This window comes from Harpia harpyja, chromosome 19 (assembly GCF_026419915.1).
Source record: "Harpia harpyja isolate bHarHar1 chromosome 19, bHarHar1 primary haplotype, whole genome shotgun sequence".
In the NCBI taxonomy this organism is placed as follows: domain Eukaryota; kingdom Metazoa; phylum Chordata; class Aves; order Accipitriformes; family Accipitridae; genus Harpia; species Harpia harpyja.
The window spans coordinates 13289943-13306391 of record NC_068958.1 but is presented as its reverse complement, the minus strand read 5'-3'; the positions used below and the strand labels follow the sequence as shown (position 1 = coordinate 13306391).

Sequence of the window (16449 nt, the reverse complement as noted above, 5' to 3'; positions counted from 1 at the left end):
CTGTGGGCATCAGTCAAGACCAGTGAAACCAGCAGCCTGAGCTCCTCACAGCCAGGAACTTCCATTGAAGCTTCCTTGGGAAAGCAGGGAGTGAAACCTTGTTCAGCCACACAGCATGTGAAACCCAAGGGGTAAGCAGGGAGAAGTCTTCTCCCTTTGCTTCCCCACATTTCCCTTCCCTGGTGAGGACAACTATCTTTAGAAACTGCCTTTTGGGAGCCTCAGGAACTCCTTGGAACTGGTTTTGTAGTAAGGACAAGGGAAATGTGCAGCAGGGCTCTTAGCACTGAGGGGCTTGGGCACTCAAAGATGCCATATGCTCACAAAACCCAGAAGCAGAAAGGGAAAACCAAGGGATATCTTTTGAAAAAACTGCTGTCTGACCTTGGGCAAATATCCCTACCACAGATATTAAGACTGGTTATGGGCTGAAGAAATTCTCCCTTGGAAATATAAGTGTTCCTCAAAATAACCCTGGAAATTTTGTTATTCGCACATGGTGAAGAGCTTTAAATAGCATAGCCTACAAAAGGCTAAGCCAGAAGAACATCTTTCCTTGTTGCTTTGGATGATAACCTACCCTTGCAGGTTGACATCACTCCTTTCCCAGCAAGGCAAGTCTCCAAAGCGCATAGAAGCTCTCCTTGAGCACCTGCAATAGTGCCAACTCTCAAGCAAGCTCTTATTTCACATTGCTTGAAGTCAGATGTGTCAGAGCTTACCTCCCAGCTCCCCAGTGCCGACTGTCTGCCCTTCTTGCAGCTTTAGGATTTGCATAGTAATGTCCTTAGTTTAGCACAGAGCAGAGGAATGCAATGTCTGGGGCTTGCTGCATGTTGGTTTAGGTACTTACAGCTTTTGCAGCTTTCCCCATCCCCACTGCAAAGCTCTAGCATCCTGGTGGCAGCAAAGCCCCAGGACCACACCAGGAGCCAGGATTTCACCTACAATTTTGCATTAATCAGTGCTAAATCCCCTGTTGCACACAGTTATGATGTTCCCACATGAACTTTTTGAAGCTCCTCCGTCATCTGGTTGTGCCTTCTGATTTTCTAAGCTTAATTTCTTGGAGATTTGCAGAGCAGTTCAATTCTGGGGACTTCACTCTTGGCATGTATGTCTCTAGAGGTGAAGTGATGGGTCACAGTGTTCAGAGGTGCTCCCCATTCAACCAGTGTGCTTAAAATTCTTGTTTTCTCATCCCCAAAGTGATCCTGGACTTTTGAGATTTACGGGGGACATTTCCCAGGGCTCAAGGAAGAATCTACATAGAAAAAAGAATTGCTGATGGTGTAAATGATCAGCCCTCTGCAATCTTCACTGGGTCCTGGCATGAGGAAAAGCAATTAAGGACATATTGATCACTGGGCCAATTTCAAAATCTACCCTTGGGTGCCTGACCTACTTTCGCCTAAGCTTGTTCATTGGCAGTTTCCCCCCCTGCTCCCAAAAGTAGCTGCATCCACAAGGACACTGCTGCTCTCCTTGGATGGAAGCGGGGTGACATCTCCAGGTGTCCCCCAGGTTGGATGGAGCCTGCAGCTGGTAACACCTAAGGGGATGCATCAGTGCTGGGCAGATGCATCACAGCTACCTCCACAACATGCATTCTCAGCCCAACCCAGAGCTGGCCACCCTGCTAATGGAGCAACTGGGAAAAGCTGGACAAACCCATTCTTACTTTTTTTTTTTTGGCAGGACAGATCTAGCCTGGATCCCTTAAGAGACTGTAATGATGGGGTAATCTGTGAGGCAAATTTTGCCATTGCCTTTTGGAGTGATTTACTAAGGGAAACAGCTGAGGGCAGCAGCTTTTGCCTCCAGATATTTGGAACAAGGTATTGCAGCCATTTCCAGGCACAGAGCACAGGATATAAGGCACTGGGCAGGAAAAGTCTTCTCAGTGCTAGGGGCTGGCTCTTATTCATCTCCACCTGCCCCATGGGTCAGACACAGTTCTGTCCCAGATGGGCAGCACAGGCTGTACAGATGAGAGAAGAGGGGTGCGCAAGTCCCCAGTCACCCTGTAGCTGCCCTGCATAGACCTCTCCCTCCCAGCTCAAATGCATCTATGCCAACGCACGCAGCATGGATAGATATGACTTAGTCGCCATCACGGAAACATGGTGGGATGACTCCCATGATTGGAGTGCTGCAACGGATGGCTACAAGCTCTTCAGAAGGGACAGGCAAGGTAGAAGAGGTGGTGGGGTGGCTCTTTATGTTAGGGAATGTTTTGACTGTTCAGAGCTACACGATTCTGATGACAAGGTGGAGTGCTTATGGGTGAGGATGAGAGGGAAAGCCAATAAGACAGATATTGTGCTGGGAGTCTGTTATAGACCGCCTGACCAGGTTGAAGAGACGGATGAATCGTTCTACAAGCGGCTGGCAGTAGTCTCAGAATCGTGTGCCCTTGTCCTTGTGGGGGACTTTAACTTTCCAGACATCTGCTGGAAATACAACACAGCAGTGAGTAAACAATCTAGGAGGTTCCTGGAGTGTGTGGAAGATAACTTCTTGACACAGCTGGTGGGTGAGCCAACCAGGGGAGGAGCCTTGCTAGACCTGTTGTTTACGAACAGGGAAGGACTGGTGGGAGGTGTGATGGTTGGAGGCCGTTGTTACGGATGCACGACTAACCAACTTCAACAGGTGTTAAAATTTAGATTTATTCTTCAGCAAAAGTTAGTTAGAGGTCCGATAAGGTTCTATAAAATCACAGGCTCAATGATGTAAAGAGAATTAATACTACACGGCTGACTTAAGAATTCCCAAGATTTAAAGTGATGGCTCAAAACGCGCGTATCACTCACCTAAAAGCTGAGGGCTCTCTCCCTCGAGGAGTTACCTCGGGCAGTACCCCGGCCCGAGGGGGAGTCCCCGACTGCAGACCCGCTGCTCCGAGGAGGACTGCCAACGTGTCCTCCGGCGGGACCCCGTTTATACCCCTGTCGAATCTGACCTGTGGTCATTTAATTCTATTGGCTAGGAGGGTCACCTCGGTGTACCTGGCACATCTCGACTGGCCAGTTCAAATTTCAACCCGCAGCCTCCAGGGTTTCCTTCCCCTTCCTGGAAAGTTTCGTTTCCTGCTGACAGGACGGGGGGGGGGGGGGGGGGGGGGGGGGGCGGGATGTACTGCCACAGCCGTCTTGGGCTTAGTGACCATGAAATGGTACAATTTTCAATTCTTGGTGAGGCAAAGAAGGTGGTCAGCAAAACCACCACTATGGACTTCCGGAGGGCAAACTTTGGCCTCTTCAAGGCACTGGTTGAGAGAGTCCCTTGGGAGACGGTCCTGAAGGGCGAAGGGGTCCAGGAGGGATGGACATTCTTTAAAAAGGAAATCTTAATGGCTCAGGACCAGGCTGTTCCCATGTGCCGCAAGTCAAACCGCCAAGGAAAACGACCGGCCTGGCTGAATGGGGAGCTTTTGCTAGGACTTAAGAAAAAAAGGAGAGTTTATAATCTCTGGAGGAAAGGGCGGGCAACTTGGGAGGAGTACAGGTATCTTGTTAGATCATACAGAGAGAAAATTAGAAAGGCGAAAGCTCAGCTAGAACTAAATCTGGCCACTATCATAAGGGACAACAAAAAATGTTTTTACAAATATGTTAACAGTAAAAAGAATCCCAAGGAGAATATCTATCCTTTAATGGATACAGAAGGGAACGTAGCAACCAGTGATGAGGAAAAGGCCGAGGTACTTAATGCCTTCTTTGCCTCAGTCTTTAATAGTTAGTCCAATCATCCTCAGGGTACTCCACCTCATGAACTGGAAGGTAAGGATGAAGAGCAGAACATACCCCGCTTAATCCAGGAGGAATTAGTTAGGGACCTGTTACGCCATCTGGACACTCACAAATCTATGGGACCTCATGGGATCCATCCAAGAGTACTGAGGGAACTGGCAGAGGTCCTTGCCAAGCTACTCTCTATCATCTATCAGCGTTCCTGGTCAACAGGGGAGGTCCCAGAGGACTGGAGGCTTGCCAATGTGACTCCCATTTATAAGAAGGGTCGGAGGGAGGATCCGGGGAACTACAGGCCTGTCAGCCTGACCTCGGTACCGGGAAAGATTATGGATCGGTTTGTCTTGAGAGCACTCACACGGCAGCTCCAGGATAAGAGAGGGATCAGGCCCAGTCAGCATGGGTTTACGAAAGGCAGGTCCTGCTTGACCAACCTGATCTCCTTCTATGACTAGGTGACCTGCCTAGTGGATGAGGGAAAGGCTGTCAATGTTATTTTCCTAGACTTCAGCAAGGCCTTTGACACTGTCTCTCATGGCATGCTCCTTGAGAAGCTGGCGTCTTGTGGCCTGGATAAGTGCACTATTCACTGGGTGAAAAACTGGCTGGATGGCCGAGCCCAGAGGGTAGTGGTGAATGGGGTGAAATCCAGTTGGCGGGGTCACGAATGGTGTTCCCCAGGGCTCGGTGTTGGGCCCTGTTCTGTTTAATATCTTTATTGGTGATTTGGATGAGGGGATTGAGTGCACCCTCAGCAAGTTTGCAGGCGACACCAAGTTGGGAGGCAGGGTCGATCTGCTTGAGGGTAGGGAGGCTCTACAGAGAGATCTGGACAGGCTGGATCGATGGGCTGAGGCCAATTGTATGAAGTTTAACACGGCCAAGTGCCGGGTCCTGCACTTCAGTCACGGCAACCCCATGCAGTGCTACAGGCTTGGGGAAGAGTGGCTGGAAAGCTGCCCGGCAGAGAAAGACCTGGGTGTGCTGGTTGACAGCCGGCTGAATATGAGCCAGCAGTGTGCCCAGGTGGCCAAGAAGGCCAACGGCATCCTGGCCTGTATCAGGAACAGTGTGGCCAGCAGGAGCAGGGAGGTGGTTGTTCCCCTGTACTCGGCACTGGTGAGGCTGCACCTCGAGTCCTGTGTTCAGTTTTGGGCCCCTCACTACAGGAAAGACATGGAGGTGCTGGAGCGTGTCCAGAGAAGGGCAACCAAGTTGGTGAGGGGCCTGAAGCACAAGTCTTATGAGGAGCGGCTGAGGGATCTGGGGTTGTTCAGTCTAGAAAAGAGGAGGCTGAGGGGAGACCTTATCGCTCTCTACAACTACCTGAAAGGGGGTTGTAGTGAGGTGGGTGTTGGTCTCTTCTGTCAGGTGGCTGGAGATAGGACAAGAGGAAATGGCCTCAAGCTGAGGCAAGGGAGATTTAGGTTAGATACTAGGAAAAATTTTTTTACTGAGAGGGTTGTCAAACATTGGAATGGGCTGCCCAGGGAAGTGGTTGAGTCACCATCCCTGGAGGTATTCAAAAAGCGAGTGGACAGGGTACTCCAGGGCATGGTTTAGGGGGCATGGTTAATGGTTGGACTTGATGATCTTGAAGGTCTTTTCCAACCGAAATGATTCTATTCTATTCTAGCAGCTCAGAGGCACCTGCTCATCCTTCTTCTCTTTCCTTCTGAAAGGCTGAAGAAAGAAGTTGCTCTCATTTCACCCCAAGAATTGCATGCACAGCGCTTGCCACAGATGATGAGATACTTTTTCCCATGCAAAGCAAATCCCAAACTTGAATGCAACCAGTCTGATCACAATCCCTCTGATTTCTCTGCGCTTTTTTCAGATGGGGGCAGGAAAGTAAGGTGTGCATTTCCCTGCCAGAATTGGTTCTCAGGAATGACAATAATCACAACATCTACTGGATTATTATTTTATATGCATGCATATATGAATTTGCATAAGAATTTGTATATGAGTATGTGTATGTATCGGCTATTTGGAGGGCACAGAATTTAAGTGACAGCCAAATACTTATCTCCCCCCTGCTTTCTCCCATTTGCTTCACGTTAAAGAAAGCTGTCATATATCATTGGAATTTGGGATGTTAGAGGGACCTCATGATAGAAGCAAATGCTTGAGGGGTAGCTATGTTCTGCCTCTGACATCCTGAGAGCTGGGAAAGGCTCCAAGAAATCAGAGTATTCTCTGAACTGGCATGCAATGGTAAGGAGAAAAAAAAACTTAAACTCTGCCCTCTGCTAAAATTCATAAACTTTATAGGCTCTATGTCTGAAGGTAACACGGGGGTCAAACTCGATAAGGCAGTTTGGACCTGTAGTAATGCTGCCACAAATGAGCAGAGCACAGGGCATAGCAACAGCAAAGCAAAACTGAAATCCTGCTCACTATTACAATGAACAGGGACTGGAGAAAAAAATAGGTGAGGAAAAAAAAAATCAGACATGCTCTGCCCACCTAACCTTGCCTGGATACACAGAGTTTTAACTCCGTATCAGTCATGGATCATGTATAAATTGAAACCTCTGTTTGAAGGGTTGCAAAATGACGCTGGGCTGCCTGGCAGGCAGAGCATCGGAGCATGAGCCAGGCTGTGCCAGTGGCCTCAGCTGACCTGGGGCTTTTCGTCTCCCAGTACCTCAGTTTCCTCATCTACACAGTAAGCTCTGCACTTTGTAAACGGCCACTGGCAGGCAGGGTGAGGGGAGGTGTCTGCTCTTAGCTAAACCTATGTTTTTGCAGGTTCATTTCCTCTAGAAATACAAAATGGGAGGGGAAAGGCATCCAAAATTTGCTGAGGACAGAGGCGAAGCAGGCTGGGGCAGCCAGGCAAGAACTTTCCCATCAGACTTATGGAAAGTGGCTTATCTGGGAAACAGCTTGAGACCCAGCCAGAGTCCCAGACCTGAGAGCAGGCAGTGGGCAAGCGCAGAGGTGGAGCTTACCCGGGGGGGGGGGGGTGTTGCTAGATATAAAAGGCTTAGATGAGTTGATGTTAACCACAGCGCCTGGGACGTGGATGAGGGGAGCTCCGCAGAGAGCAGTGCCGGCCATGGGGAGGGCAGCCCTGACCCTCTTGGCTCTGCTCAGCCTAGCAGTGACTATTTGTGATGCCCAGGACACCTGCCCAGGTGAGTGGGGCACAAATCCTACTGCCATCCTGCTGAGACAGCCTGTTTCATCTCCCCCATAACACAAGGAGCTGGGGGAGGAGGGGGGGGATATGATTTTTTTTCCTTCTATGGTTTTTTTAACTCAGCTGCAAGTGGGAGGAGGGTAAGGGGAGCCTGAAGTCTCAGCAGCCACTTAACAAAAATCCTGGCTCCAACCAAAGACGTAGCATCCTCCCCCACTCACTAGTGGGATCTCCAGAAACAGGCTGTCCCAGTCATGGTTTTCCATCCTCGTTAAGGGTTTTTTTTTTTCCTGGTGCCTTGGCCCAGTTACGAAAGGATGCAGAGCAATACTAAGGATCAGTCAAGTGCTTGCTGGGTGCCAGGCACCCTGGCAGCTTGGGGACGCTGCACACCACAGCTTTCTGTCTATATTCCTTGGGAAGGTGATGGGGCAATTTCAAACTGACATGCTCTCAGGAAATTTAGTAGAAACTTTACTGTCCACAGATCCATCAATGTCACTTACTCTGCTGTCAATACCCCCTCAGGGCACCTCTCACCTTTTGTTTTATTGAGCTACAGTATATCTGTCATGCAGGTAATGTCATATATAACAGCTTCCTCTCCCACTGAACTCCCGTGAAGCCAGAGAGATTCAGTGTCTAGCTCCTCTAATATGTGAGATCCTCCATGCCATCTGTTAATCCATACAACACCTCCAGACTCCCAGACTCCCACCTCCATTGCTTTTGCTTGCACTGTTCCTCAACTCCGGAGGGTTTGGTTTCCTCTCCAAGACATTTCAGAGCCCTAATAATCTCCATGAAGACTGTCTTCATTTCCTCAGAGGTGAGAATAGTGGGACTGGGTGATGCTGACCGGCTCGCCATTCTCCAAGGATGCCCAGGGATCCCAGGTGCCTCCGGCCCAAAAGGAGAACCAGGCCTCCCAGGAACAAAAGGTGAGGCCCCAAAAGCCAGTGATGAACACTGTGATATTAGATGGCTTTGTTGCTTTGTTGCTGAGTAGGGGAAGCAAGCTGAGGCTGGAGCAGTGGCTGGCCTGGCATTGGCTTCTGTGAGCATCTGGAGTGTCAAATAGGAGTGGAAAACACCCCATCTAGAGATGTGCTGGTACATGCGGAGTCGTCTTTTTTTCCCTGAGTCCTGTCACAAGTCTGAAGAGGTCGTGGGGTGTGAAGTGTCAGAACTCATTTGTTTCTTCTACAGTAAAAACATCCATTTATTTTCTGAGCCTTTACTGAACAGCTTGGGTGGGAGGAAGGCTGCAATGCTCCTGCATGTCTACCGGGAAACAGTCTGGGAACTGTACTGGCACCCCCTACCCCAGGAAGCAAGGGAGATGGGGGTCCTTCAGGGTTCTCATAGCCAAGAATCATATTAGCAGAGGGAGCACATCCACCACAGCAAAATCCATGGACTGTCTTCAAGATGTACAAAGCTCATAGCAATTCATATGTGTACTGCAAATTAGGAATTACACTGGCGGGTACCAGTGTAATGTAGCATCCACAGAAGAAAAGGAGCGAGATACATTGCAAGATTGAACCTAATTAACAAAACCCAGCTGCTTTGTTTCTGCAAAAGCCAAGGCCCAGCTGCCTGGGCTTTTGTATCACCTCCCCTCTGGTAAGGTTGCAATGTGCACATACAAACTGAGTCTTTCCTTGCAGGAGAAATGGGAGCCCAGGGACTCCCTGGGAAAGCAGGACCACCTGGTGCAAAAGGTAATGCATAACATATTCAGCTCTACTCCATAAATCTACCCAAGCTCAGGACATGCATTGGGAGTCTGGGTCTACAGAGATGAACTGTAGAGCTGGTCATAGTCCAAGAAACAGCCCTGAAGTAGCATAGGAAAAGCAGGATTTGGGGGTATGGATCTTGTATGGGGTGAGTACTAGAAACAGTGTCCTTGATTGGGACTACATCACAGAGGAAGATACTACTCTTCTTCTCAAAGTTCCCCACTGACCCTTACCAGCCCCCTAAAATCAGACCTCTCCCCATTTCCCACTGCTATCCTAACCTACCTCCACCCCAACAAACCTGCCCAAATGCCCCCCCTCTCTGAGGAGCTTTGGGGTGCTTTGGCCAGGAGGCTTGGTGCAGAGACATGATGTTGAGTGCTTCCAGCAGTCTCCAGGCCTGGACTCAGCATGAAATGCCATTGTAGCCCACTTGACCAGAAGGATGGAATCAAACCACTGGGAAACAGCTGGCACAGGGTGAAGCAAGGAGGGAATGGGGGTTTCTTTGCAATGGGATGAGCCCCTGAAAAGAGGAAGATGTCTGCTGATAAATTGGCTTTCACTCCATCCAGGCTGTGCTTAAAGTCTTCAGCAGGATCTGTGTGCTGCAGACATTGGAAAAGTGTCTCTTCTGAAGAAACCAGTTTCTAGCACAAGGTGGCACCCAGTAACTGAGCACTGGTGCACTGAAAACAGCCCATTTGCATGCTGAATATATAGCTATTTCCTGGCCAAAAGCACCGAAGACTTCAGCTGAAACCCCAGCAGGAGATGGATGAACCCACTGGAAAAGCAGCTATTGCCCAAAATCTTACAGGTGCCTGGCTGAAAACAGAAAGGTCCCACAAAAAGTCACTGAGACAGAGCTGTGAATCCCCCATACACTCCAGCAGATGGAGCAGCAGTTCTCCCTCCCCTGTGTCCTGTTCTTCCTGCTGTTCCTGAGAGATGCTCCTGATCAAGACAGCAGCCAGGCCAGGGTGGCAGCACCAGCTGGGACACTCAGCATAGCACCGTTGCTTTGCACCACTTGACAGCCTCTCCTGTAGATTTGGGACATACGGGAGGGCTGGAGCAGCCACTTGGGGAGCCACAGTAATTCACTCGCATTGAGTCATCCATGATGAGCATTTTCCTCTTGTATTTTGCAGGAGCAGCTGGAGAGCCTGGCTTCCCAGGACCGAAAGGTAAATCATGTCATGCTGAATTTATCATGTGAGCTGGTTTAGTTAAACTTCCATCCTGTGCTGTTCTGGAACAACACACCAGGTGGGAGCAACTATAGAGAAATAAAAGTACCTCATCATGTACTGGGTGGGGCTGTTTGGTGACAGTTGTGCCCCATTCTAGGCTCAGCCCTGGCCCAGGTGGTGTGAGCAGCCCCTCTCCCAAACCAGCTATTCAGCAACAGGGGCTGTCCCTATCTTGGGTGCCTGATGCTGCTGCCCAGCACCATCAGCTACAGAAACTGCAGGGCTTCACATGCCCCAGCCTGAGGGACCAGCCAGATTTGGGCAGACCTCTGACCTTCCTGTGCTAAAGCAAAAGTCAGAGGCTCGGATGTTAGTTGCTGCTAGTGCCAGAGGAACATGTCTCTACCAGCACTAGCAATAGGGTAGAGGGAAAACAAGGGTTTTTTCCTGATGCCATCATCCTGCATGCGAGAGCCACTGGCACCTGTCGCTGAGCACTGCCTGCACTGTGGCTTCACTCACTGGAGCTTGGCTTGTAATAGCTGGGGGCAAGCACTGCTGATCTGGTGGCTAGTTCAGTACATTTGCTTCAGCTGTCACAGCTGCTCCCAAACCACTGACTAAAGCCCTCTGCCAGCAGCAACGATCCCCCCCTTAGGCTTTTGACCCTGCCTTCCTGCAGGTGCATTTCCTCCTCCTTCCCACACCCACCTGCTCCTGTCCCATGTATCCCAGCCCAACGGGAGTCACTAGCACAAATGTTGGTACCCAACTCCGTGGGCTGGCCAGCAACAGGCAGAACAGCCAGGTCCAACAGAGACACATCTTGTGTCAGTCTTGCCTTTTGGACCTCCCATCCCCAAATCAGATGTCAGGGGAAAAGATATCCTGCCAGGTCCACCAGCCTAAGAGAGGCAAGGCTGCTGCTCCTTGTACATCTATAATGTGTCCCACCTCCCTGGCAGCCTCCTTGTATGCCTCCTAGGCAACACGGAGAGCTGTTCCCAGTGCCTGAGGGTGCTGGGTGTCACCACTGTAATTACAGGAGTCTGTGACTTCAGTTCCCACCCACCATTGTCCCTCTGTACTGGGCTGGTGGGTCTCTTCTGGTGGGCCCGGGAGTGGCCAGGGCAGAACATGTATTGAGTTACTCCTGCCTGGTTTCTCTGTGCCTCTGCTCTGTGTGCAGATGAGCTAAACACTTCCCCTAATACCACAGCCTTCTACCAGTGCAGCAGGATTTGTCTTGAAAAGCAGATGATGCCAAGTGCTGGAGGAGGGGAGGGCGGGCTGTGGAAGGTGAAGAGCAATTGATGGTGTTGTTTGTCCAACAGGAATGAAAGGAGAGCCTGGATTTCCAGAAACATGGGGTGAGTTTCATCCTAGGTTCTTCATGCCACCATTGGCTTTGCAGAGCAGATGGTAGTGGACTCCCTGCACCAGAAATCAGGACAGGGAAGCAATAAAAACAAATTCAGAGTGACACTGAAGGACAGAGTAAGGAAATATCACTGTTAACCCATTTGCTTCTCACAGCCACATGCAGCTTCTGTATGTCTACTCTGTAATCCAGCCAGGCCAGGAAAGTCATGTCCTCTGAGTCCTACTCGAGTCACCTGCCCTCTGTGTGTCCTGGAGGAGGTCTGTCTTAGTTTTTGAGAGCCTCAGTGTCCTGGTTTCCAAGATGAAACCACTAGAAACACTTCTATAGACATGCTGCTACTTCAAAGGTAGTTATACCACCATGCTTGCAGTGGCAGGTTCAGTAGATGCAAGTTCACGTGCGTGATTGATAGTGCACAGTTTAACTTAATCATTAAAAAAAAAAACACAAAAGAAAGAAAACAAACAAGCTTCAGTTGACCCATCTGCCTTCATAAGCTAAAGCCAAAGCAGAGCTACAACCTGCTCTGGCTACACTTGGATGCCATAGGGCCACAGTCACATGCAGAGGCTTGGGCAGATCACAGCCACTCTAACACCTGGAAGAGAGAGACTGGGATGCCACTGAACTGGCCCTTTGCTGCCGCAGGCACTCCTCTGCCCTTTTATGTTTCCTGGGCATGTAAAAACATTTGACTAATAAGGAACAGGACAAGTCCAGGACCACCTCTCTGTTAGGAAGGACACCCATGTCCACAAGACAGCCTGGTACAGCTGTGCATCCATTCATCAACTACAGCACACTCAGACACCTGCACCACCAGCACCACTGTTTCAGATCATCTCCCAAGGCTTTCCCCTGTGAAAGCCACAGACACAGCTGTAAGCTGGGATGTCTGATAGGGACCATTCCAGTCAATCCTTTGGCATCTGTGAATCTGAGCTTCTGTCAGGTGTGGGTTTGGGGAGGAAAAATAGATTTATACATAATATATATGTATATATTCAAAAGTGCTGTCTGTCCAATCCACAGAGGATGATCTGAACACTTTTTTCTGTATTACAGGTAGGTGTTTTTCTGTGCCACAACTCCTTTGCTGCCAACTACCCACACACTCTCTGTGCTCCCTCTACATTCCTGAGCCTGGACAAATTCCTGGATCATGAGTTTGTCATCCTGCTCAGAGCAGCTCCGTCACCCAGAACCCCCAAAGCGTCATTGCAGTTGAGAGGAGTCTGAGCACCTTAGACCATCTCTTAGAAGGTGCTCATCTCTCCTGTGACCTATGGACTCAGAAACTGCAGCGAGGTTTGGCTCCCAGTAGGTGTGCACCAGAGTCCTGCAGTGCAAAGAGTTGGCTGGGAGGCTGAAGGGCTCAAAGCCTCCGGCTTAGGGCATGAGGCTGATGTGCTCCCTGGATGCAGTGAGCACGTTATAACTCTTTCCACTTGACCTCTTTCCCTGATTTGCACAGAAGCTAGGAACTGCCAAGAGCTGTTGAGTAAAGGGAAGATCCTGAGCGGCTGGTACACCATCTATCCCCAAGGCTGCAACACTACCACCGTCTTCTGTGACATGGACACGGATGGTGGAGGATGGATTGTGAGTAGGGTGAGGAGAGGGAGGTTTCTATGTCCCTACAGTGATTTTTATTAAGGCTGCAAAGGATGGCACCAAAATAGAAACAAAAAGGGAGGAAAACACACACTGAGGGGACAGCTGAATTTCACATCAGCAAGCCTGGGTGAATCCCTGTGGATGCAGGAGATTCTCCTGGGACATGTCTCTGGGAGCAGGCTGAGCACCACAGACCCACTCCCTGCTTAAATCAGCAAATCATTTCCTCCTCATTTCCAAGGGCAGATGGAGTTCTGTGAGCAAGGGATTCCCCTGGGGTTCAGTCCCCAGAGACCCGCAGCAGAGTCCTGATGCAGGGGGAGTGTTCACTGAGGGGGGGGGCTGTGCCACATCAATGCTGCGGATGCTTTCAGGACGGGGGTGGCCTGGTGGGGCTGAAGGTCTCCTTTCCTGCAGGTTTTCCAGAGGCGCTGGGATGGGTCAGTGAACTTCTTGCGAGATTGGGATTCATACAAACGAGGCTTTGGCAACCAGCTGACAGAGTTCTGGCTGGGGAATGACAACATCCACTTCCTCACGTCGCTGGGTAAGGTCTGCCTCTGTCCCAGGCTGGGGCCCTGAGAGTCCAACCCCTATACCACACTTGGTCATTAAAGGACTCCAAACTTCTGGCATCCATCTGAGGCCTCAACAGTTAATCCTAAACAGCATGCAGGCTCTTGCAGCCCATTGCACACAGGAAACTGCACTCTAAAAAATAGAAAACTAGAAGCCAGGGAAGAGAATGAGCTGGCTGCATTACCTGTCCCAGAGATAGGCCAACACATCTTCCTGCTAGGACTGGTTGTGATGGCAGTCATCTTGCTCACACACAGCCGTGGAGTCACAGTTGTGTGCAGGACTCCTGGGAGTGTAGCTCTCAGTGCCCGTGACCAACCAACATCAGATCAGAAAAGGTTCTTCACAAAAAAAGCCACCAAAGGTACAGGAGGTTCTACAGGAATTTCAAATAAATCATAATCTCTCAAGTAGTAGAAGCTGCTCTCAAGTTAGCTCAGGGCTCCTTAAACACTCCACCCTGAAATCCAGGTGCGTAGTCACCATCAGCCCCGCACCACTGCTGTCCACCTTCTCTTCTAGGACCCTGTGAACTCCGCATTGACCTGAGAGACTTTGAAAACAACTACTATTTTGCCAAGTACGCTTCATTCAGAGTCTTAGGAGAGTCTGAGAAATACAAACTGGTTCTAGGAGACTTCCTTGGTGGAAATGCCGGTAAGTAAGCAGCAGCTCACTGGTAAAGGCTGTTTTCTAGAGCATGTCAGAAGTGTTCAGCATTTATAGTGCAGAGCTGTATCATGCAAACTCCTTGTACCATCTACATTTTGGGTCAATTTTTTAAAACTGACCATGGTATCCCAGGTGCCGAGTGACCTCTGGGTGTAGGGAAGGACAGGGACACCCATCACCCACAGAAGTGTGACCCAGAGTATTACCTACAAGCCCAGCCACATCGTTTAGCAGCAAATGTGGAGCCTGGTCCTGAGCAGCGCCTCATCCAACATAACCTTCCCAACACCTCTGCAGCAGCCAGGCCAAGTTCTGCTTTCAGTTACATTGGAAGGAAGTATTTGCCCATTACGTTTGGCATTTCCAGGGCTGGGGTGCTGTTCAATATTTGCAACATCAGCACTGCATCCTCTTAATGCCTGATGTTTCTTTTTTTTTTTTAAAGCAAAAAAGTCCTCTGCAAAATTCAATACCCCTCATGCAGGAATGACTAAAACCAACACCTGAGATAGCAGTGCTCTGGGTTTATGTGGCTTTGTACACTGCAACTCTGATAGTCCAGACCTCAGTATGTCTGCAGAGATTCTGAGTGGTGCAAGAGAAGTGACACCCATGTAACTGCGAGGAGAACCATCTGATTCACAGGCATAGATAAGTTCTCCGTGTGTTTTAGCAGTCCTGGCAGAACTCAGGATACTCCTTTTCGCCAGGACCAAGGAGGAAAGCTGGGCAACCAAGAGAACAGCAGGATTTATAAACTCTGCCTTGCATCCAGCAAGGCCCAATGATGCCCTGCAGTGGTGCACAGACATATTAGGTTCCCTTTTGTGCTCTCTATTGCAGTAACTGTGAATGTGTACTCTCTGCAGGAGACTCCTTATCATACCACAAGGACATGCCATTTTCAACAACAGACCAGGACAACGACATGAGCTCCTTTAACTGTGCCACAGAATACAAGGGAGCGTGGTGGTACAACGACTGCCATTACTCCAACCTGAATGGGATGTACTGGCTGGGCGTTCACGGGAGCTATGCTGATGGCATAAACTGGAAGACAGGCAAAGAATATCATTACTCCCATAAGCGAACGGAAATGAAATTCAGGCCAGTTTAACATGGCAAGAGGGTGTCTGACTAGCACCAACAGGTGGCACTCTACAGCCAAGAGAAGACACAAAACATGTTGTTTGAGAGCAAAATTGGACGAGGAAGGATATTACAGGTTGTGACTTCAGCCTAGAGTAGAGACCAGAAGAGATCAGTGCTGGTTTGAGTCCCTGTAAGCACCAGACTCTCACCCTGGACTATCTCAAGCAGCTCCACAGATGCTGACTGAGCCCAAGCATCTTTTTCTGAAAAGTGCATTATCTTGATCATGATGGTGAGGCTACTGCATCTCAGTAAAGCTCTCAGATATTATTACCCTAACTGGTAATTACTAGTAATTTTCAGTCTAATCCATGTATAATCCTCCAATGTTCTTGCAGCCTCCTTTTCTGTTGGACCCAAGAGCCATCTGAAAGGCACTGAATTCCCACCCCCCCCCACCCCCTCCACCCTGTTCTCCCCACAGGCTGTGATGGAGCCACAATGTAGACCAGCATGGAAAGGACTGAGCTTCCAGCACAAGGCTGTCAGCACTGCCACCTCCCTCCTTCCCTCCCCACTGCCTCACATAACACATGCTCCAGGACCTCAGGTGGGACCTCAGCTCCTGGAACCACGGTAGCATTGCCCAGCGCTTGCCACCATGATACAGCTGCAGCTATGCCCAGAGCCAGCTTCAGCCACTCTTCCAGGGCATGTTTCTAGATCTCATTCTTTAGCTGCTGTGGACCAAGAGCTGGATACAAAATAGTCTGTCCAGCAACATGTGTGGTACCAAGACACTACAGTAGTACCAAGTCAAGCCTTGCACAAGTGGACATTATGTGAATTACCAGCAGGTGCCAGTACCTTCCATTTCACCTTGTTCCAGTAGCATTTGAAGATGGGCTATCTGCTGGCAGATGGAAGCAGTTCATCAAGTTCATATGAAGTTGTATTTGACTATTAGCAGAACTGGTTAAAGGGTCTCTACTTCCTGGACTCCTCCCCACAGCTGATGTGTAGTGCTAACTGCAGGGTCAGTGGAAGCGGCGTATTTATTTGTGTTATATTCCTAACAGTCCCAGGTTTATCACATTACTTATTGTACAGATGTGTAGCAAGGGCAGCTCCAGCCCTACAACACTCAATCCAAACCTTGTGGGTGAGAAAAGCAAAGGGACCACTCACCCAGCACACCACAGCAGATCAACAATGTGCTAAGAAATAAACCTGAGGTGTTCCACCTCCCTATTCACTA

General features: G+C 49.6%; 1 protein-coding gene across 3 annotated transcripts; it reads left to right on the top strand.

The window, feature by feature from the left end:
* Positions 1-6790: 6790 nt before the first annotated feature.
* On the top strand, positions 6791-16203 carry LOC128154632 (ficolin-2-like). Of its 3 annotated transcripts, none has more exons than XM_052815526.1 (9): positions 6791-6898; positions 7731-7844; positions 8577-8630; positions 9806-9841; positions 11182-11217; positions 12706-12833; positions 13266-13395; positions 13950-14084; positions 14969-16203. In XM_052815526.1, the coding sequence occupies exons 1-9, from the start codon at positions 6820-6822 to the stop codon at positions 15214-15216; spliced, it is 960 nt and encodes a 319-aa protein (XP_052671486.1). In that variant the 5' UTR covers positions 6791-6819; the 3' UTR covers positions 15217-16203. The 3 variants fall into 3 exon arrangements, with proteins under 3 accessions (XP_052671486.1, XP_052671485.1, XP_052671487.1); XM_052815525.1 differs by having other exon boundaries at positions 12706-12842; XM_052815527.1 differs by having other exon boundaries at positions 12706-12842; positions 14943-15144.
* Positions 16204-16449: the final 246 nt, after the last annotated feature.